The sequence below is a fragment of the Hyalella azteca genome, unplaced genomic scaffold (assembly GCF_000764305.2).
Source record: "Hyalella azteca isolate HAZT.00-mixed unplaced genomic scaffold, Hazt_2.0.2 contig11947, whole genome shotgun sequence".
In the NCBI taxonomy this organism is placed as follows: Eukaryota; Metazoa; Arthropoda; class Malacostraca; order Amphipoda; family Hyalellidae; genus Hyalella; species Hyalella azteca.
The window spans coordinates 90,685-113,186 of NW_025941921.1; the positions used below are offsets into that span (position 1 = coordinate 90,685).

The following is a 22,502-nucleotide window of genomic DNA, read 5'->3' on the forward strand; positions in this document are numbered from 1 at the left end:
TATTCTGCTTCTATCTCCTCCAAGAAAGCACGAAACTAACGATGGTTAAGTCCGTGAGAACGAATGCAGTTTACTATTGAAACAACAAGTTCCATCACAGAAGATAAATCCATATATTTGCCACAGTGCCTGCTGGTGAATAATGCAGTGAAAAACCAAACGCTTGGGACAGCCCGCAATTGCAGTAGTTTTGTACATTTGCCCAACTAACCCTTTTCCAGAGGGGCACATGTTTCTTGACCATCGGTTGTGACGCGCTTGAACCGTTTCTACTCCAGGCCGTAATGCAGGAGAGATTTCTCGACTTCTTCGAAAATTTCCTCGCCTGTTATTGTACCGTGCATGTCGTGCACCGTGACCAACTCTTCAATCACTTCAAAATCTTCTCTGACCCCACGAACATACAGCAACTGCGAGGTAGAAGTGACATCAGTTGATTCATCAAGCGCGAGAGAAAAGTACTTGAATTTTCTGGCTTTTTCTTCGAGTTGAGACACTATATTTATTCCAATATTTTCAACTCGACGAGCAACTGTATTTGCCGAAGGGCTTATAGTTTTAGACAAGTATATTTTTTCCGGGCAGAGTTAGTTGGCTGCTTCAATGATGCATAATTTAATTAACTCACCATCGGTCAAGGGCTTTCCTCGTTTTGCTAAAAGATGTAACACACGGAAACTTTCGATTGCTGCAGCTTCATTCTCGGCATTCTTTTTCTCGAACAAAAACTGTTGCGCTGCCAAGTTGTGTCTCGGCGCTTCCAGCTTGTCTGCATGAAGCTTTCCTTTGAGTTGCGAATAGTGTTTTGTATCATAATGTCTCCGAGTGTTGCTCTCTTTCGGCACTGCAATATGCTATCATTGCATATTAACCATAATGCTTTGTTACCAACTTATTAAACTCGATAACAAAGTAGCATGCATCCAACTTTTCCTTGAATTCACGGCATTCAGAGCCCACATTTCTCTTCTTTCCCGGTCCCGACATTGTCACCTGAAACACTTCCAAACTTGGGTTCACACTGGCAAGCAGACCAGGACGATAATGTTCTCCTCAATCAAAGGATCTTGGGTGGTTCAAGGCAACATTTGCAAATATTTTATCAATTTTTAGAGACACCAGTCACGCCCATTTACTGTTTTTTAGATCATGCGTAATCAGAAATAAACGCCACGCTCGATTTTTGTACACGTTATGTTGATATGCGAGATACCCTCGGCGGGCCGGATGGAACCTAGCCGAGGGCCGGATCCGGCCCGCGGGCCGTAGTTTGGAGACCCCTGATTTAGACGAATGGATTGGGCCGAAACATTGAGTATATGGGCTGCCATTCAGTATATGGGCTGCTGTCGAAATTTCGCAGAGAAGGCAATCCATTTTACCGTCAATTAAGAAGGATTGCCATCGTGGTGTCAGAGAAAGCTTATCCTGCGCAAATAAATGAGGGCTGATAATTGTATGATATTTTCTTTCATTATCAAATTCTTTGTTCTTTTGAGGGGTGAGTGGTCAGGTGGCAGAGGGTCAGAATCATAGACATCAAGGCCTCGTGACCGACTCAGTTGGTGCGATGTTGTTCATTAACTAAATTTTGTGGTCAGTATAGTCACTGAATTAGTCGTGCTGTCAACACAATTCCGCATATGGCTTTGTTTGTTCTCTATGCATTGCTGATGCTAATCTTCAACAGTCATCAAGACGGCTGGTTCACACACTCACTATTGAATAAGCCTTAGAAGCTGCTTCTTTAAGATAAAGCCCATTTACCGCATCACGATCTCGCTACCTCAACACTTAACGACCCACGTTCACTGTGATAAGGCGATTGTGATTGCCCTCACGCATAACTGCTTGAAAATTTTATTCGTAAGAGGCGCGACCTCAACTCCGACACTTCGTAGGTTTATCCTGTGACACGCACTGCATGGGTCACGCGAGATGTATATGAAGTATCTCTGGATGAGCTTCATGCTTGTGAACACTAAAATCTCTGGGAATGTCCAATGCATTGTTTTAAGCTACATATTATACAATGCAATAAAAAATTTAAAACCTTTGAATTCATTAATCGGATGATTGTCAACGACACGGTGCTAATAAAACATATGGGAATTAAAATACGGTCGATTGATGACCGTGTGCTACTAATTATGAAATAGGTGAATTAATTAATCTATCCATATATTTATCGATACAGCTTCTATAAATAGCGTGAGTTCTTTCAGGCTGATTTATCTTTTCAGTTAAAGAGACATAACAGAAACGCAGTAAACTTCATGCCAAAAAATATTGTGGCATCGCAAGTCCATGTTAAGTTTTAAGTCGGTCGCGCAATGACTCGGCAAGATTTGCTGCCAAGCCTCCAAAAAACATTGCTTCTTTTTCAGTTCTTTCACATCATCTCTGAACTCCACGTGTGTTCCCTTATTTCTATGAACTCCGCTTGTGTTCCCTACATCATACACACTAATACCTCAAAAAAGTCACTTCAAAATTTTGTCGTTAGTTTGCTTTTTCAGTTTCCAATTTAAAGCTTCTTACCATCTCATCAAACGAATATTGCCATCCGTCTATTAAGTTTACACGTTGAGACTTCTAAGTTCACATCGTTTGGAATCGGTATTTCTCCCTATAAGTAATCTAATATCGCCTATTGAGCTCACTAAGTCCTCATTTGGATTTTCCCCTTATAGAAAATTTGAAATTCAACTTCTAAATTAACTACGACTACATTCGGCATTTCCTCTTAAAACTAATCACCTTTCGACTTCTAAGTTCTCCGCCTTCACATTCGGCGCTTCCTCCATATCCTCGCTATTCGACTGTTAAGTTCACCGAGTCCGAATTCGATTTTCTTCCAAATAATTTTCTCCAGATTCTTAAATTTACAGCAACCGTATTCAGCTTTTCCTTCTATGAGTGTTTGAAGTTCGACTTCTAAAGTTCACCGAGTTCGAATTCGACTTTTCTTCCAAGTAATTTTATCAAGATTCCGAAATTTACAGCAACCGCATTAGGCTTTTCCTTATATGAGTGTTTGAAGTTCGACTTCTAAAGTTCATCGTGTCCGCATTCGGCTTTTCCTCTTCACAGCGCACTCGCCGAATCGCTCACCCACAAAAGATTTATTCCGCCACCCGACGACTACAATGGCCAGGAATTTCCACGCGTCTGCATATCCTTGCATGGCCGCTAGCCATAACGTGGGCCGAGCTTAAAATGAATTGTAGTGGCGCCAGCGCAACTTCTTTTACCTCGATGATTTTTTTATCGTGAACCCTGGGCATGGTCGAGCACAAGACCTTCAAGGGGAAGGTTGGGGAAGAGGGGGTGTGGAGATGCATGGTGTAGGGTGTTGCTAGTGTATTTCGGTAAGACGAGGTTGGGAATCTCGACATGAGCTGCTTATTGGGAGCTAATTTTGAACTTGTTGTTGACGCGTGGGACGTAAATGTGTTGCACTCATAAGGTGGGAGTTACGTGTGGGGCGAAGGAGGATGGGGAGGAGAGGAATGTGTGACTACAGTGGGGAATGCGTGAGGGTCGTGATCGAGGAATGTGTGACTATAGAGAGAACTACGTGAAGGTATTGATAATGTGTGAATGTGAAGAAGTTTTATGAGTTACAGTGTTAAGGAATGTGCAAGGGTGGTTTGGAATATGTGGACCGGCTTAAAAAAAGCTAAAAAAAGGTTATGGGGTATAGGGGGTGGGGATTGGGGCTGTTGTATGGTGGGGGGAGGCTATGTGTCTCGCAGTTTCAGGGCCGCGCTGGCGCCGGCGGCCGTCAGATGCGGCACTCACGGCGGCTCTACACTTCAAGCTATGGCAGGATTATCGGTGGCCGCTCTTAGTCAAGCCAGCTCCCATGGAGCGGCGAATTGATCATAAGAGTCATTTGATGAGCTGAGTATTTTGGCAGAGCTGAGTATTGACAGAGCTGTGAATGAACTAAGCTACGGTGCTCAGACCCTTATCCTCCAACAGTGCGGTGCTCTGCCATCTTATCCTCCAACAGTGCGGTGCTCTGCCATCTTATCCTCCAACAGTGCAGTGCTCTGCCATCTTATCCTCCAACAGTGCAGTGCTCTGCCATCTTATCCTCCAACAGTGCAGTGCTCTACCATCTTATCCTCCAACAGTGCAGTGCTCTGCCATCTTATCCTCCAACAGTGCGGTGCTCTGCCATCTTATCCTCCAACAGTGCGGTGCTCTGCCATCTTATCCTCCAACAGTTCGGTGCTCAAACTTATCCCTCGCTCTCTTTAGTCCACAGTATTTTCTTATGGTTGTTGTGTTCGGCCAATCAAGATTAGCTAGCAAGAACCCGCTCATGTGGGATTGGACGCGCGCATAAGCTTGCTAATCATGATGCACGATTGTCGTGAAAGGTTAGTTGTTAACGATTGTCGTGAAAGGTTAGCGGTTAACGGCGTCGACCGACTGGTTTTGCTCGCCTGTGTAGCGACAGGTTCGCTACATCGACTCAATGCATGAAAAACTCGGGGCGTTGGGGCCCGGTGAAATGTTTTTATTGAGGTCTTGTTCATGTTTTTAAATCATAATCTTAATTAGATTTGGTCGCTGCTTCAACTGAAATTGTTAACTAAGCAATAGTTTATTTTTTTCTATAAAAGGTTGCACGGATGTTTGGTTCAATAAAAGAACTTTATTCTTTATTATTATTTAATTTGAAAATTACTCATCGCTGTCATCGCTACCGTCTTCATCTTTATCCAAAGATTCCCTGCAATCGGACTCCTGTGGAAATTAAAGAGCGCCTTATGACAATCCCTTGTCTTGAGCTTGATTTACTGGCTACAGCTTACGCCACAAACGTCATCCTCAAATAATAAGCAAAACAATCACAGGATTAATTAACTTGTGCATTTCCAACTTGCATTGGTAAAAACAATATAGTGTTCTTCCATATGATCAACGCTGAATTAAGTAACGAACGCGAGCGTTTGCTCGACAAAAGCGTTTATATGACACTTTAATAAAAACAATTGATGGACCGTAATGAATTTTGTGAGTTGCTTGTGACCAGGAGCTTAACAGTAAAAAAACACATTAACAAATTACATTACTAATTGCCATTACCAATCAAATACATGTATAAACATGGTACCGTGTGTTCAGGTTCCGTGTCGACTTTAGCGAGTATTTGTGAGCAGGCTTGTGAGTACAGCTCAACCGCCCTCACATGACTCGCCAGCTCCGTCTGAGTACAAAACATGAGCGTCTTAATCATCATTACATGTTACACACTGTTACAATTATTGTTTATATTGGGCTCGAGAAAGCTAAAATCTATAATATATATTATGAATGATAATATAATTATACTTGCAATGTATTTATAACAATAATTATATAATTAAAATTGAGCTGATACTAGGATCAATTCCATTACAAATTCCATTTGCGTGGGGCAAAAATGGGGTTATGAAGTTCTATTCTGCAGACGTTGTGTTAACAATGACATTCTACCCTTAAACAAATATCAGCATCGTAGTGATAAGACATTATTAATGTCCGTTCTGCTACATTCTAACTATCCTGGGTCACACATTTCAATGAGTGTAGATTTTACATCATTGACTGAGTGTCTTAGCAAATTTTGTACGTCTTAATCCCTACAAAAATCTTGTTGTTCTCACGGGAGAAGATCGGTCAATCCATCAACTTCCTGTGGACTATGAGCCTTTTCTGGATTCTGAGAAACCTACCGTTTAATTTCACTAACTACTCCAATTCAATGTAATTTTATCTCAACCGTATATCATTTGGATTATAATTTTTACATATTTAATTAATAATTCAGAATAATTTAGACGACGAGGATTGATTTATCACCTGCAGCAGATCGCGTAGAGCTCGCCAGCAGCGATCCTGCAGAGCTTTCCGATCCTCTGCCAACTTCTGAAAGAAAGAACAAGTTTGGTAGGGATTTGAATTTTTTATTTTACATTATTTTCATTAAATGTTTTCTTATAATAGCAAATAAGGCAGTTCTGCCTTATTCTGCCGAGGAACTACTTATTCGTTTTGATTATCGGTTACTTTGAACAGAATGAGGTTCTTTACGCGTTCCAACGAAGATCTTGTGTTATTGTGTGTGGTTAGTGGAATAACAATAATAAACTGTAGGATTACTAACGGTGAAAATGTACATAAAAGAAAATAGTAGCTAAATGTTACCGGATTATCACTGTTATTCGCTGCGAAGCTGGTGCGTTTAGAGCGAGCCTGGCGACAGCTGGTGGCGCAGGCGTGGAGGGAGGGAACCACCTGACGCTCCAACCTTTCCACCTGCAGCGATCTCAAGTACGGCAAATTAATTAATTAATTAATTAATTGATTATCATTTAAACACTGTCAGACTGCCTAATTTTTCAATGTTATATAATCATACAAAGTTCAGGTACATTTGTATCTATGCAATCCGACATGGGTTTAGATTCCACGGAAAGTGCACGATCTTGAAAACTTACATGACTTCCAGTGATTTTCTAAACATGAATTCAAGGAGAACACTTCGATCTACCCATGAATATTTTCTTACTTAGCCGTTGATAAATTTAGGAAAACTTTGAACTTGAATGCAAAATCAAGCTAGTGACTCAATTAATGTGCAGGAATGGAAATAACAAGTGAATGCTTTGTACCATCACTTTAATAATTTGAAATAGTTATAGATTAAACAATCATAGATTTAAAACGGTGCGCCCGAACATAATACACAAGAAACTTTCAAAGCCAGTTACCATTTAATTTTGTTAAAAAAACACAATTGGTTTCTAAATTCTCACTTACAGAGAGGATACTCGAAAATGTAAAAAGGCAGAATGATATCTATACTTGTGCTCACTTGAATCTGATTTTCAGATACTTGTAAATCGATCCACTGGTCTTTGCAATCAATTTTTTGAACTTTTAGTTTAGCGAACTTCACTTTTAGTGAACTTCATACTTTAGCGCACTTCACAGACTGTTGTAATTTTGGTATATGTGAAGGATGTGGAGAAGTGACCGAGTGATTAAGAGAATATTAGAATAGCGAGCATGGCGCTCAAAACCCGCAACTCGCTGGGAAAATTCTGGTCAAAATCTATACGGTGGCTGTGTGGTTACAAGTGAGCGACAGGCCAACATCTGATCAACGTTGACATAAATATCATGTATTAAACAACCGTCTTATAATTATGGTACCTGTAATCTTGCACTTGCGAGACACATTGCGCAGCAAAAAATATCTTGTTTTTAAGATGAGGTTCAAAGATGGCGCTTGTCGACAAAGTGTGAAGTTGCGTTGCTATGTCATCCCCTTGACCTCGCAATCTGATAATTGGAAGTAAAAAAACAATAATTAAGGTTCATTCTATTATAAACATTACTTATTGCGTTGCTTCATATATGACAATTGTGATAGTGCAGTATTTTCGTACAGCCTTTAGTACAGTATTTTTATTGCTAGTTAAAAGCTCGTTTAAGCCAACGTTCAGTAATTGAAGCAAATTTTATAACCAACATTCTACGGGCAAAATTTATGCGCAGTCATAAATAGGAAATCGTACAGCAGCCGGTACAAATTTATGTTTATGTTGTTTTCATTGTTTCTCTTCAGGTTTATTTGAGGTTACCATAATTTTACTCTTAGGAGAACCCACTTGGCCACTACGTTGGCATATTTTGCGGTTGCAGTGCAAAGATTTCTCAAGCTGCTTTCGTCTTTCGATAAGAGTTTTAATTGGTTCCCCTCCCGGTGGCGTGAAACTGCCATAGTTACTCACAGCAATGAGGATTAGAAAGAAAACGAGTAGAAAACAACCCTGCTGAGGTTGTCTCCGGATAACAATTGTGTTTCTGCCCGTCTTAATCACACCTTATAAATCATCTATGGGACCACAGACTACTTCAGAATGGGAACCTTTTTTTTCAAAATAAGTTATCAATACTTATGGCGATAGCGGCAAAATAAGCGAATGAACTAATCGCCCATGATCCGTAAAATAATGTACTGCGTAACAATAAAATTTTTGTTACATCATATCATATCATAGTGATGTCGGCGCTAAAGAATAGGCCTGATGTGGCCAGATTCTTGTATTTTTTGTGACTTGTCCACAGGAGATCTAAAACAGTTCCTTTGAAATGATCTTGTCCAAACTGACTATAGATTGAAATAGCTACTAGACTTCAACCGAGTTCGATATTGTGCTAGACATTTCAAGTCTGAACATATATTTTTTCATAGCTTTATCAAGTCTATTATGGTTTTCAGACGAACCCTTGCCAATAGTTATATGATGAGTTATTGAAATCATCACAGAAGATATTTACTCCATTATTGGCTTCCTGAACTTAAAAATAAAATATCGTTAAATTAATTTTTGATATGTATGAATATGATTAATTCTGGGCTACATTCAACCAGCGATGAGACTGAATTACGTATTTGGGTGAAGAACATCTTTGTTTACGTATATTTTCGTTGTTGAGAAATTGGTTGCCATGGAAACAAGATATTCAAAAAGCTAAATTATCTATGCAATCGAAACTGTAACTCTCGTCGATTTTAGTGATGAGTGACGTGGGAAAACACAGTAGCGAGTGAATAAAAATGTTAGATATGATGGTTTTCTCCCTGCAATTAAAGCAGGTGGACATCACATATTTCAATCCACAAAATTATACAAAACCCCCATGGTTGGATGGAATTATTCCAACACGAGAAGACAATGCATAAAGACTTAGGAATATACCTAATATTTCTCCTAGGGTAAATTTTGCATACGATTGAACGAAGATCATCAACGTATACTAGTATATATGTTTTACTATTATAATTATGACTAAGGCATTCAGGAAGTTATTACTTGGCTTAGTACCATATGAAAATCCTGTATGCTTGCGAAACTATCAAATAGTGTACATAGTATATGTCAATACTATTTATATCAAATAGCATATATAAATGATAGTTTTTTATTTTCCTTCACAGTGGACAAAAGTGCCGCAAGGACGCGTTCCGAAATCTGCCATCAGTGTTACCGATCCAATCATCGAAGTCCGTTGGCCCACTTCGTTCATAGTTGTGCTTGTGTGCTGCCTCGGATTTGCGACGTAGAATGGTATTCCGTTCCCAATACTGGCAGTAGTTTCAATTCACAATTAAAGTATTTTCATAAATCTTCTTCTTATATTTTTTGTGATTGGCCGAAGTGATAATTCATAATACAGAAATGAGTGATGACGGGGAAACTCTTCCTGCTGGTTGGGAGAAGCGGACCAGCCGCTCTACTGGTAAGAGGAAGAGTTGAAAAACCAACAAATAATGAGAAGAGGCTGACAACAGTAGTGACTGATGTCTGATTAGAGTGTCTTGTCCTATTTATATGAATGAATAATATAATAGAAAATATTTTAACTTTTTAAGTATAAACTTATTATAGTTTTCCATTCATATTTGAAATGAATAAATTGATGGTATTATTGCAGATTAACTACATCCAAAAAAAAGGGTGTTTTTTTTTTAATTATATGTTTTTTGGGGTGTAGATTACGAATCTGATATCCATTTTTGGCGGTCGGCTAATTTCAGATTCGTAATCTACACCCCAAAAAACATATAATTAAAAAAAAAAACACCCTTTTTTTTGGATGTAGTTAATCTGCAATAATACCAAATTGATACTAATAAAATCATGATTGATTCTAAATTTTTAACATTTTCAGGTCAGTCATATTATCTGAACCAGTTTACAAAAGAAAGCCAATGGGATGTTCCAACTGAGCCTGCCAAAGCAGCTTCAAACAATAAGGGAGGTCCAGAAAAGGTAAATGGTTCAATTCTCTTCAAAAAAACAAATTGTAAAAATCATATTCTTTACTAAAATCATGTGGCATTGAAGTCACTTATTTTGGAGCAAGTGTGAAAAATATAAAGTTTTTGTATCTGATCTGCAAATGGAACTTTCCTGCTTTGTTATACAAAATTTTCTACTACTACTAGTACTAGTACTACTAGATTGATAGACTTTTTTTCAGTTAATTATGAATAGTAATACCTATAATAATATATTGCTTGATTGAGTCACTCAAACTTAAATTCATAAATATTATGTGATTTTGTCAGTTTTTCTTTCTTATTTTTGATAGATTTGAAACATTGTGGCTCAATTGTGTAGGTGTATATGTATTCATAGTTTTACATAGGGTAAACGCAGTATATTCTGACATCGTAGGTAATTCCGTCACTACTCTAGTTTTTCCTTTATATTAAGCTTTGTTTTAGTTCCATGCGTTCATTGATGGTTGAAATGGTGACGTCATACATTTGCGTGTCGAAATACTGAGCTTAATTAAAAGCCTAATAGCTGTTAATTAAAACGTAATTAAGTAGTGTTCAATATTCGTTAGTGTTCTAATTCAAAGCCGTGTTGTATCCCAATACAGCTCACAGCCTCACACAGCAAACGGAATTCGAACACGTGGATGTCGGCAATACGTATCGGTTAAATTTGAAGCGCTGACGCAATACGACTCACCACGTGTCGGATGTTGCCACACAAAGTGACGGAATATAGGGATTTGGTAGGTTTCCATTCTAAAGGCTTTTTAATAAATATGGCAACATTTTGTGACGTTTCATCGTTGCTGACGTGTAGTGAAGTGTTTTGAGAGTCATGTGAAGGCAACAGAACTTACGTAACGCATACGTTTTTTTTTTATAGTTTTTCATTTCTCGATGCGTCCTTAAAGTGTCGGAATATACCGCGTTTACCCTACAAATAATCATTAGAAATAAATAAGAATGGTAATCTTGTTGTTCCAAAAACAGCTGAAAAGCTCCATCTACAGATAAGACGGTGGAGATTTTTCGCTCAAATGGCTAAGCAAAAATATTGCTTTTCAACTAATAGTGAATAGGTGTATTGTTTTTTAAGATTGTAAAAGAACTTCTACTCTAAACTTGAGCCTCTATTTTTATATATTTTTGGTGGCTTTGAGCTGCCATTGCTGTATGCTTTTCAACTGTGATTCAAATTTGTTACTAGGTTTGGATTACTTGAATTAAATAAACAGAAACTTGTTCAAATTTTTTTTAATGAAACATTTAGAGTTTTTTATATCCATGTACCTCTGTATGACAATATTATGAAATTCTATATTGACTTGGGAAATAAATAAAAACTCATTTTTCCACCAGGTCCAGTGTTCTCACCTCCTGGTAAAGCATGCTGGGTCTCGTCGACCATCGTCTTGGAAATCTGAGGAGATTACTCGCTCCAAAGAAGAAGCAATTAAAATGGTTCAAGGTATTAATTTTCTGTATGAGTGATAAAAGGTGGCTGCCTTTATCTCCCTTCTCAAGTGCTTGTGATTTCTTCTGATATTGAAACACAGAGGCATCAGAAAGTAATAAACAGCCCCATTTCTTGATGCAAGTATTGATGATTTCAAGCTTTGATGATATTGAAAGGGCTTCTTATATATAGGTTTGTGTGCAAATAGTTGCTCACGTTTTATTTTCATCAACAGAGTTCCGTGACCAAATCTCTAGTGGCAAGGCTTCTTTTGCCGAGCTTGCCTCTACAGAAAGTGACTGCAGTTCAGCTAAGCGTGGTGGAGACTTGGGACTCTTTGGTCGTAATGCCATGCAGAAGCCCTTTGAAGAAGCAGCATTCGCCCTCAAAGTGGGGGAGCTCAGTAACATTGTTGAAACTGACTCAGGCGTTCACATCATCATGAGAACGGCTTAGTGCGATTACTTTTTCTGCTATTCCTGAGTGGCCCGTCTGGAATTTGGAAGCTAGACGTTTAACTTTAATGAATGTTAAATGTTACCAGAGTAGATTATCAACGTCGTATTTGGATTTATTTATCACTCAATTATATTGGAAAATTTGTGAACTAACAATGCGATCTCAAAATTTTGTGGAATAGCCTTCATTCGCAAGAATGAAACCTGATGCAAAAAACGCACTGCTTGTCTATTGTACTTTTTTGTGTAGCCATGGATCTGTGATTCGTTTCAGTGGTAAGGCTCATCATATCTCATTTATTATACGTATTGTGGTTGTCATTAAGTTAGATTTCTTGGTACTAATTAATCCTATCAAACTTAGTTGCATGACGTACTTAACAAAAATTAGTGTTATCTGCTGCCGTGTAACTTAATTAAGTGAAAGCCGATGCACGTTGATTTAGTCTCAAAGCACTGAAAGGTAAGAAACTGTTAATAAATGCACGTCATGTTGCAGTACAGCAGTACATCATGCAGTATTCATCTCTCAAGATATTCGAGTATAAATATTAAACGAATTACCATCTATATTTGCTCTCAGCAGGAAAATCATTTCGTTCGTTATGAAGTCAAACGTATAAAGGCCAAGTATTTGAACCTTGCACGCCAATGACAATTTTTTTGTGGCCACAACCAAAAAGTAGCGTTGATTTCGCGCGTTTTGAAATCTCAACTTTTTATTATTACTTTCGGTGTTCTAGGGAAGTGACCATATAATCATAACGCAGTTACGTACAATTACATCAGCAGCATTCCTTCACTTTTCAGTAGAGTTCGCCAATCGTATTACTGATTCTAAAACGAGTCTTCAAAGGACTACTGCTTTTCTAGGCCCGGACCGGACATCTCTCTGAATCCATCTTGGTCTTAACTTGTTCTTCGTATCCCTCTGCCTTCACATCTCCCTCAGCCCTCACATCTTCTTCATACCCATTAATAAGTGGCACCGCTTAGGAGTCGCGAATGAAGATTGCGATTTTAATTTGTTAAAAAAAAATTTGAATTGAATTTCGATTCGAGATTTAATTTTGTCGTAACTACAGTCTACATGTTAAGTGAGCTAGATAATTAAATCTTACTGAGGAGTTCACGCTACTATAAGATCAAAGAAATATTTTGCAACCTGAACATTATTGCGTGAGAGGCTTCTAATATTGCGCGATCGCCGAATTGTGCCAAACATTCATCGTTGCAACATGTCTACAATTGTATTTACAAATGCAAATAACGTTCGGCCAAAACAAATTGGTAATTGATTCTTTTTTCGGGCTCAACGTATCACTTTTAACGTTTTCTTCTCAAATGTAAGCTACGATCAGCCGTTTCACAGGATATATTAAGCTTGAAGTTGGTAGACCTTCAAATAGTTCTTCAACTTGTTGGGCATTTGGTGTAAACAAATAGTCACGATGCATGAAAATAACAGTATTGAATGTGATTGGTGTCACTTGTTCTTTGACCTCTCGTCACATCATGCTTATACCTCGCAAAGCCTACACATAACATCAATAAGAATCAAATACTTCATATATTGCCGACGATATTCTAACATTGAAATAAAATATTTGCAATTCTCTGCCTTAGAAAACTTTTAATATAACTTTTTTTCAAAACATAAATATAATTACTAGTATATAGGAATAAAATATGTCACGTAAGCAATAGAGGAAGATAACACTTTTGCATGAAAACTATACACCATTTACGCGATGAACAGTCAACCGGGACACCACTACGCGACGAGCTCAGTGGTGTTGCGACAAAAGATGTGACCAGATCGAAATTTACTCATTCCGGGAGTAAAGACGGAATTGTAAAAACCGCAAGAAAAAAAAGGCACATATTGCTACTAGAAAGAAGCAGCAATATTTACCATTGCCATTTATTTAGCTTGTTTTGGCAACTCAATATGGCGGCACGCATGCCCTGTCATTCTTCAACGCGCTGCGGGCCAAGTTCCACGCCATGAACGAGTGATTCTGTGCCAAATAAATACTTTAACCCCAGGAAAATTGAAATAACCACCAGATTAGTATTAACCAGTGTCGTGATGCTGTTAAAAAATCATATGAGAAATATATGCGTAAACATGGTCGTCCTTCACACTGAATATTTAGAACTTGGCACTTGGTGTGAGATATTAACATTACGGCCATTGAAGAACAAATAATCTAAAAAATGAACAGAGATCGGAAATACCGGCGATGAAGCAGCCCAGAGTTGATCAACTTGTTCACATGCCTAAAAAAGACCATAGAAACTAGTGTTGTTCGGGTTTTGCGTTGGAATTTTGAACTTGAATCAGATTGTAAGTCCAGTTCAAACACATAAAATGAAATGCACATAAATAAAATGAGTGAAAACTAGTTGATAACCAAACCACGAAGAAATACCGTATCCAGTAATAACAAATAAAATGAAATAAATAAAACTAAAATGAATGAAAACTCAACTGATGACAGAATCACGGATAAGTTAGTTAGTTAGTGGCCACATGTTTACTAGCGCTTCAGCTATTTAGATCTCGCACCGAAAGTCATGTTGAACATCACCAAAGAGGTGGAAGGCCTCAATTATCAAAGGTTTCTCAAATCAAAAATAGGTCATCACCCACAAAGGGTGGAAGGTCTCAGATGTCCAGCCCGCTGAAACTGGCTCGAAAGAAACAGCGTTAGCATCTCAAAGACGAAGTGACAAGGAGGGACATGTGAAAAGTAACAGAAACGAAGACACTCGAACAAGAGGTCGCTTACACGGGACGTCGGCCACCCGCGCGAGAGAGACAGAGAAGGGAAATATAAGGAATCCTGCCTACATAATAACTTTTAACCCCACAACTGAGATCTGCAGTCAGACACCGTGAACTCAGCGGTGGGGCGCTCAGGAACGAATCACGGATAAAATCAATGGCACTGGGCCGAAACAAATGCTCCGTGACAGTGAGCATCATAGAGCGTTTTTGATTTAGAACGGAAACAATTGTTCGTGCGCAAAATTTAAAGATGCACGCTACTATACGTTTGAAATTACAACAAATTAAAGTATTTGTTGCAATAAAAGCTGATCTGACCAAACTGTCTTAATTTAAGGACAAAATACGCCTATATGATTATCGTACATTAACACGTCAATAATATCTTCGAGGCAAAATTTGCTCTTATCCATAATAAGCCATTTCTGAACATGTCATACCATATACCTACATCCGTAATTCTTCTATAGGTATAGGTATTCTTCTTCACATCCGTAAATTTCACCTAAATCTCCAATGGCTGGTGTGATGCTGCATCGTTCACACGTGATATTCTTTTTATTTATAGAAAACTGAGGTTTACAGGTTTTCATGTCAGTTATTAGTGAGCCAAGAAAACAATAATAAAAAATAAAAACAGTTCAATAGCGTAGCACGACTACCGTACATGCGTACATTTCACAGCACACGTTGGAATGATTTTCGTCCACTTGTTGCGTGAACGCTCAATTTTATGCTTAACTTGTGAAAAATTGGTCGTTACATATCTCGAGAGTGAAAGGAATCTTACATGAATGATCCATTCAAGATTTACGTCACACTTCACAAAAAGTAGGAAATAATTCTGATTGGGAGTGCAAAACTTCTGGGAAGATTCTTAGATAGGTAATTTTAGTCCACAAGCTGGCAGAAATATCTAATTATATCGTGCAATTAAAAGACTCAAGATCAAGCACAACATTACAGTATTCGCCAGTTAATTCTTCGACCTAGCTGAGACAAAAGATTATGTAAAATATTGCATCATCAATATAAGCTTTGAGAGGCTGGAATAAATTAGCATATTCTCACGCTGCATGATTACGAGAGACCAGAAGTATTTCGGCATCATTATCGGAAGAGCTGATTTTTCAAAAGGCACACCACACAGACGAGTGTAGGTAGAGGCTTGCACCGCTCTCTCTTCCTGCCAGTGTTGTTCGCAGGAAACGAAGCCGCGATTTCATTTGAGGAAGTCAGACAGTCGCTATGAAAAACATGGCCGCACCTGAAGGCTACAAGTCCACCTAAATTTTTGGCTTGCTTGCCGATCACGGATTTCTCGCATCGGGGACACGACGTTTGCTCGTCGATGCTTATGGCTCGAGTAGCCAAACGTCGCCTTCGTTCATTGAGATGAACGATGTCCCTTTTACAGAGTCGTTCACAGCCGCTGTGGAGTGCCAATTTTTTCCTCGTGTCTTCCATGATCTTGGAAATGGAAGCCATTAGGCCAGGAACCTCCAAGCCTGGTGGAATCTTACGCAAGATTTCTACCTCGCCAACGTATTTGCCAGCCTCTTCTAGAAGAGGTCGGATGTTGTCCGAGTACGAGATAGTGTGATCGATAAGAGTGTCCCACAAATGACGGTCGTTATGATGCTTGCAAAGATCGATGGCCCAGTTCAAATCCCTGGCCTCTAGTAGAACAAGAGACAGCGCGTCCTGAGTGTTGCCAGTTCGATTGAGAAGGTAGACGGTGTGGTGAAGCAAGCCTCGGTCCTTGCACACTCGTAGAGCAGCGCTTAAGTTATAGCTGTTGGACGCTTTCAGGAACTGGAGTAGCTTTTCGGACTGTTGGTTGTCAGCCATGAGTTGTACGAGATCATCATGATATGGTTTGCACAAGTCTTCATGCTTCTTATGGAGAGCCGTAAGATATTTATAAAGAAGATTGGGTGTAGATGAAAGGGCAGGCACCATCTCCGTGGGCGGCGCATCACTGATGTGAGTCATGCATAGCTCCGTGGTGAGGTCGGCATCCAGCGTCATGAGGTGCACAGCGTATGTGCCAATGGTGGAATAAAGCCCGTGCTTTTTTATCAGGCCAAAGATGTCTTTATGTTCAAGCTTAATGTATATGGCGAGGGCTTTATCGTGCCTTTGTTGGTGGGAATACAGGTGAGCAAGAGACTGCAATAGGGGAACACTCCAGTTCTGAGTAGCAACTCTCTGTAGCACGGCACTGACGAGCCAGTTGACGTCGTAGCAAGAACTTGGCCACTTCTGCAATGCGGCCACCAGTCCCTCCCTGTTGTGGTCCAGTAAATCCATGAGCACTTCGTTGTAAGTCGTTACGGGAAGTGGAGGAGGAGAACCGTGAGGTAAATACTCATGTAAGATGCGTAATTCCCCAGCATCCGCAAAAGCCCTTACCAACTCCAGCCACTCACCTACGTTATCTCTGATGACTCTTTGAGAAATTCGGGCCGCATCGTCGTACATGTGGCACTCAAGCAAGTGGTTCAGATACTGGCGACCAACGCTTGCTTCAGTGTGGTCGCCGATGGTGCCACCTTCTCTCTCTATCAAGTGGAGTGCTTGTGGGTATTTGTGATGCTCTATAAGCCACTCCAAGGAGTCACTTGGTTCTCGAGGCTTAGCTACCACCAAATCCCGAGGCGATAGCACGTACCAACGATCACCCCCTGCAACACATTCGAGTTTGTAGTGCAATGGAAGATACTCCTTGTACCTGTTGGTACCTAGGATGTCTTTCGATATTTCATCGTAAGATCTTTGTTGAGGTTCTAATAAACGTAACTGAGGTCTCCTCCATTCATGAGGATCGTCAGTAAATTGCTGAGGACCTTTGGTGTCAGTGGGAGATGCCCTCGAAGATTCAAGCGTCGGAGTTTTACTGTAGGTCAGAGTGATGATGAGATCCTCCAGCATGCCGATGCCACAAATGTAAAATGGAGTTGTGAACATGCTTTCTATCTCAACATAGAGAGGAGGCAAATCAAAAGAAGGAGTGCTGGGAGGTGTTATCCTGCCATTACCACCTGTGATGGCAATTATGCTGGAACTCAAGTAGCTGGAAATACCTTCAGGAGTACTAGGCAGAGCCTCAGTAGGAAACTGAGGGCTGCGCAAAGCCGAACCAGTGGCCAATGCTCCCGGTCTGGGAGTCAACACACTGGAGCTATATTTTCTGCTCCCGCTATCATAAGGAGAAAATGAAGCAATTTGAGCGCTATCAGTTTCTGAGACGCTGCACAATAGCTTGTTGGCGAGTGGAGACTCTGAGTGCCGCGAGCTTGTGCCAATATTTGGGGACGAAGTTCGGGAACTGCGGCAGGACGAGGTCCCTTGCGGCCGTGGTTTGATGCAACAAACTTTGATAGAGTCTGCCCAGCCAATGAGGAGGCGGTCCTGTGACTGCCATTTTAGTTGTGGGGGGAACTGAACGCTGTCCAGGCTAGGGAAAAAAAATTCATTGTCATTTTAGTACGTATATAATGGCAAGTAGTAAGCTAGGAAATGACCACAAGAATTTGTCATTGCCATCTTTATAAGTGAAGACAAAATGTTTTACAGCAGTAAAATAAAATTTAAAGGCTTCACTGCGAGGGTTATGGTACTCACGCAGCACTGTGGTCTCTGGGAATAAGAGCAATGGTAGTGCGCAGGATCATGTGGTAGACTCTGACGCCCGTGTCTGTTGCCCATGCCAACACGTTACCCGTCCATGCCCCACCACGGACCGCACCGCCCCGTACGCCCACACTCGCCCCAACACTGCCACCGGCGCTGTCGCTTAGGGCTTGGCAGCGGTAGCCCTTGAATCGGGCGCGTTCATAGAGAGCGATGCCACCGCTGTGACCTGATCATTGTGCAGGAAAATTTAGATGGTGATTTGTACTCATATTAGGGTAAAGTACCGAGTGCATAGTAGTACAGAGTACTACATAGTTATACAAAGTACAGAGTACATAGTAATACACAATACAGAGTACATAGTAATACAAAGTACAGAGTGCATAGTAATACAAAGTACAGAGTACATAGTAATACAAAGTACAGAGACGAGCGTGATGGCAATGCATCAAATATCAGTTAGTGAATAGAGTTGCTATGCAATGCAAGCTAATGAACTATGTTCTAGTAAACATAAATATTAATGAAATAGAAATATAACGAGTTTTTTTCACTTGATAGAGAGCTGTGTCATAATGGTGGGTGTGGGTGTTGTTTTGGGAATATTGTTTCTCTATTTTTAATAAGAATAATAAACTATTTCAAAGTAATAAACAGTTCAAACGCCAGTAAAATACATTGAAAGCCTTATCAGGTGATATGGTCTGCAGTAGAGAAGCATAAAAATTGGACAATTCCAGCTTCAGGCAAGAAATACATAATATGGAGGGTGCACTTCCTGCAACACCCCTCACTTAATATTAATATTTATAAACTAAGATTAGTTGGGTAAATAGCAGTGATACACGAGGATTAATGAGGTACAGCATTATGGTTCATAGAGTACTTATTTGAAGACTATATGCGGCTTACAAATTATGGGAATAAAGGCTTATATGTCGGAGCCTAAACACTAACAGTACTGTTATCGGCTCATCTATCATTCTCTACTCCCAAATCTAGTTGACTTTTACTATCTTTCCATTTCAACATGGATAGAAGTAAGGGCTTACACACGACTCTTTTCGCGTAAGACTGCAGTTCCTGGTTGGGTATAGCGTTATATATCTGATTCTTAGCTGATGTAACAAGGACGTGAGTCGCTACTGGGTAAGTAGGAAGAGGGTATAGATAAGAAGATTTCACAGACATATTCTAACCAAGGAAGTTAATAATGAGGAAATATCCAAAGTCAAATGACATTAACAATCATAACCTGACAAATGTATCGTCATCAATAAGTGATTAAAGAGGCAGTACCTCACTTCATGCAGTTAGTTCTTCTAGAAGTAAATAAAATTAAACTAAAAGATAGCATAACTTGTAACTAACCAACAGCAAAGCGAGTATTGGCTCTGGAGTTGCCAAAGGCAGGGTCAAGAATAACGCAATGAACAGCATTGGGATCCAGTGAGATGGTCTCATTGTGTTCAGTAGACAGCATTCCCTGCACCTCCACCTGAGAACAACAGACATCTTGAACCAATAATTTGGCCAAAAATAAATTTATTCGCACAGAAGCATGGTAGATGCACAAAGAATTGAATAAACACAGAACATTTGTCACATAATAAGAATTTGTACAATTTGCAATGGAATTAAAATCCAAATTCTTATGGCAAAGAATGAATATAAAATATTCTGTGACAAAAAAAAAACTTCTTTTCAGGCCCTGAGCTTGTAAATATGAAAGCAATTGATGTATTACAGAAAAAAAGACAATTGAAGTAAACAAATTGTAGTAACATATAACCATGGTTAAACTATACAAGGTTGACCTACGAGGAGTTCCGCCTTTCAGTTCAGCTTTCTTGTTGCGTCACTGAGATCAAGAAACATAAACAATCCTGTCATTCCCATGACGGATTGGTTGATTGGATTGAATGCATTTCGGTGACTGGTTAATGCCCGTGGCGTCACTGAGATCAGTGAGGTCACATGCAAACAACAAGCTTCATCCGCGAAAATGAGCTTCTCATGGGTCAACCTTATACTAGTTCAACCATGCATATAACAGCATGCCTGTATCCTCCTGTTTTTTTGCATTCACATTGAATTCAAGTCTATCAAAGCATGAGATTTCAATTTAAATTGTACAAAATCCTTCAAGGAGAAAAAGCCATATCATGCATAATTTTTTTTTCACAATTAGCAGCTAGTCAAATGGAAAGCTCACCCTCTTGTCTTTGGCGACGCTGGCCCAGTAGTCTCCAGCAAGAGCCACGTCTACAACCTGGGCAATGTGGGGTCTTCTGTGTTGTATTTTGTAGCCCAGGTGATCCAGCACAATGACACAGCCTCCCATTGTGCCCAGTACAATCACCTGAAAAATAAAGATTTAAACTAAAGTAAAAAATTAATTCTTACTGGTTATTGTTTCATTGATACAAAATTATATTGATGTTAGCACTGTTCATGTGGTTTTGTGCAACCCCATACAAACCTATCATGACTTGAGTAAATTAAATGGTTAGTTAAATGAAGAGGTGCTCTGTGCAATTAAAAATGGAAAAATTATGTTTACCTTGCAAAAATGAAGGTGGTTGAATTTTTGCTGAAAAGTCATGTATACTATTTTTTATGTCAAAAAGCTATCAGAAACCAATATGCATATGGTATGTTTATACCACAACTGTACTTAATTACAAGTGCATGATTTTCAAACAGAAAAAAAAATCAACAGCAAGTAATTTGCAACCTATGTCAGATCAGCATAAAACACTGAAAAGCAAAATATGCCCATACAAAAATCTTGTAAAAATCCAAGAGGCAGGCAATGCTCTTTCAATTACAATCTCTAATTCATCAACAGCTGGCAAAATTTGGGTAATTTCGGTTTTGCTTGAAGATCATTTACAGTAGGTATTTCTTGGTCTAGACTTAAGTCAAGGAACACATATTAGAGACACACTTGGCAACTTACACTGAATTATTAATGCAAGAGAATAGCCAAACCCAAACTAGCAGCATAGCCAAAGGAATCTATTAGTGAAATCTATTAACACGTTGACTACAAAGTGGTACATATGCATACCACAAAATGTAATTCTCCAGGACGTACTAGTGGTACATAATTCATGTTGCCTAAAATTGGCAAAATCTGAGAACAAAAAAGGCCGATAACTCAAAATATACTAGTTTATTTGTAGGTTGCACTATAAAAATTCCATTCATTTTCTTTTTGCAGTATTTAAAATTTAATTAGGAAGTACCTCTATAATAAATTTTAGCCGACCAACGCAATTGAGAAAAACTAAATCACGGAATTTGTACGGAAAAATGACCCTCTGGCAACCCTGTTTAAAAACAGTACAAGAAATGAAATAATAGTACAAGATGAAGCAATCGTAGTCAATGTGTTAAAAATGTAGAATGTGTGCGTATGTGAACAATTTTTCCCTCAAGTCAAAACAGATCTTGCTCATCAATCAATGGTTTGAAAAAATACAAATCAATAACATCTTCCTTCATAATTTCCAAATAAATAGCCAGAATCTTGCTTTGATAATAATTTGAGAATGAATATGTGAATAAGAATTTGATCCAGATATTGACTAATTAAATTAGCCTGGCCAAAACTACCAGAGTGAAATATTTCTACTGGACATGTAATGTCAAATAAATTTTGTACTTGTACTTTCCTCTATTTTGAGTTCTGACCTTGTCATCAGATACAATGGATGTCAGGCTATCCCTTTCCAGCAGTGATGGCAGGTCTCCTCTAACACGTTCATATTTCAATCTGGGCTCTTCCTCTTCTTCATCTGATCCCTCTGAAGATTCATCTTCTGAACTGGAATTACTTTGGAAAGAAGCAGTATTTTCTGCTTGGTTCACAGCAGTAGTTATACCAGTTTGGGATTCAGTCACACTATCAGCATCAATTGTAGCGGTTTCTAAATCCATTTAAATCACCTTTGTATAATATCTTAGCTCTAAGGAATTGATCAATCAGTACAATCTTTCAAGATGAGGAGACTAGAATAGAAAAAATCTGTAGGTTAAAATAGTACCAGTATATTTAAAATTCATTCTGACAACTTGTTAATTTCTTTGCAAAGAATGTCAGTACTCAGAATAACATATTAGACATATTAGCAGTAAGTAATAAGTGAGCCATCTATATACCGTACCTACAGGAAGAAGCTGGTTTCTGTGAACTTATAAGGTGATAGTAGTTCATTTTTGTTGGCACACAACTTTGCACACATGAGAGAAAGATAGTCAAGTGGACACTGACTTTAACATGGAAAAATTTCT

The 22,502-nt window shown here is 39.1% G+C and overlaps 3 protein-coding genes across 3 annotated transcripts; 1 reads left to right on the forward strand and 2 right to left on the reverse strand.

The window, feature by feature from the left end:
- Window positions 1–4,698: 4,698 nt before the first annotated feature.
- Window positions 4,699–8,011, reverse strand: LOC108670580 (CBY1-interacting BAR domain-containing protein 2). The gene is made up of 6 exons (XM_018158045.2): window positions 7,674–8,011; window positions 7,216–7,344; window positions 6,205–6,325; window positions 5,860–5,925; window positions 5,132–5,224; window positions 4,699–4,761 (listed from the first exon to the last, which is right to left on the reverse strand). Exons 1-6 carry the CDS (start codon window positions 7,784–7,786, stop codon window positions 4,699–4,701), a joined length of 585 nt encoding a protein of 194 aa, XP_018013534.1. The 5' UTR covers window positions 7,787–8,011.
- A 1,020-nt stretch (window positions 8,012–9,031) lies between these two features.
- LOC108670591 (putative peptidyl-prolyl cis-trans isomerase dodo) lies at window positions 9,032–11,874 on the forward strand. The gene is made up of 4 exons (XM_018158057.2): window positions 9,032–9,309; window positions 9,742–9,842; window positions 11,216–11,324; window positions 11,548–11,874. The coding sequence occupies exons 1-4, from the start codon at window positions 9,249–9,251 to the stop codon at window positions 11,766–11,768; spliced, it is 492 nt and encodes a 163-aa protein (XP_018013546.1). The 5' UTR covers window positions 9,032–9,248; the 3' UTR covers window positions 11,769–11,874.
- Window positions 11,875–14,943: 3,069 nt separating this feature from the next.
- On the reverse strand, window positions 14,944–22,197 carry LOC108670593 (vacuolar protein sorting-associated protein 41 homolog). Its single transcript, XM_018158059.2, has 5 exons — window positions 21,903–22,197; window positions 20,419–20,565; window positions 19,575–19,701; window positions 18,192–18,429; window positions 14,944–18,024 (listed from the first exon to the last, which is right to left on the reverse strand). The coding sequence occupies exons 1-5, from the start codon at window positions 22,146–22,148 to the stop codon at window positions 15,675–15,677; spliced, it is 3,108 nt and encodes a 1,035-aa protein (XP_018013548.1). The 5' UTR covers window positions 22,149–22,197; the 3' UTR covers window positions 14,944–15,674.
- Between the last annotated feature and the right edge of the window lie 305 nt (window positions 22,198–22,502).

Excerpts from the sequence above, each read along its gene's own strand:
- LOC108670580 (XM_018158045.2), bottom strand. The coding sequence starts at position 7,786 with ATGGCAGTTTCACGCCACCGGGAGGGGAACCAATTAAAACTCTTATCG. Across the intron at positions 7,345-7,673 it reads TATGCCAACGTAGTGGCCAA|ATTGCGAGGTCAAGGGGATG; the intron begins GTGGGTTCTCCT and ends TCCAATTATCAG. Across the intron at positions 5,225-5,859 it reads CTCTACGCGATCTGCTGCAG|ACGGAGCTGGCGAGTCATGT; the intron begins GTGATAAATCAA and ends TTTTGTACTCAG.
- LOC108670591 (XM_018158057.2), top strand. The coding sequence starts at position 9,249 with ATGAGTGATGACGGGGAAACTCTTCCTGCTGGTTGGGAGAAGCGGACC. Across the intron at positions 9,310-9,741 it reads GCGGACCAGCCGCTCTACTG|GTCAGTCATATTATCTGAAC; the intron begins GTAAGAGGAAGA and ends TAACATTTTCAG. Across the intron at positions 9,843-11,215 it reads ATAAGGGAGGTCCAGAAAAG|GTCCAGTGTTCTCACCTCCT; the intron begins GTAAATGGTTCA and ends TTTTTCCACCAG.
- LOC108670593 (XM_018158059.2), bottom strand. The coding sequence starts at position 22,148 with ATGGATTTAGAAACCGCTACAATTGATGCTGATAGTGTGACTGAATCC. Across the intron at positions 20,566-21,902 it reads CCATTGTATCTGATGACAAG|GTGATTGTACTGGGCACAAT; the intron begins GTCAGAACTCAA and ends TTTATTTTTCAG. Across the intron at positions 18,025-18,191 it reads CCCAGAGACCACAGTGCTGC|CCTGGACAGCGTTCAGTTCC; the intron begins GTGAGTACCATA and ends TTTTTTCCCTAG.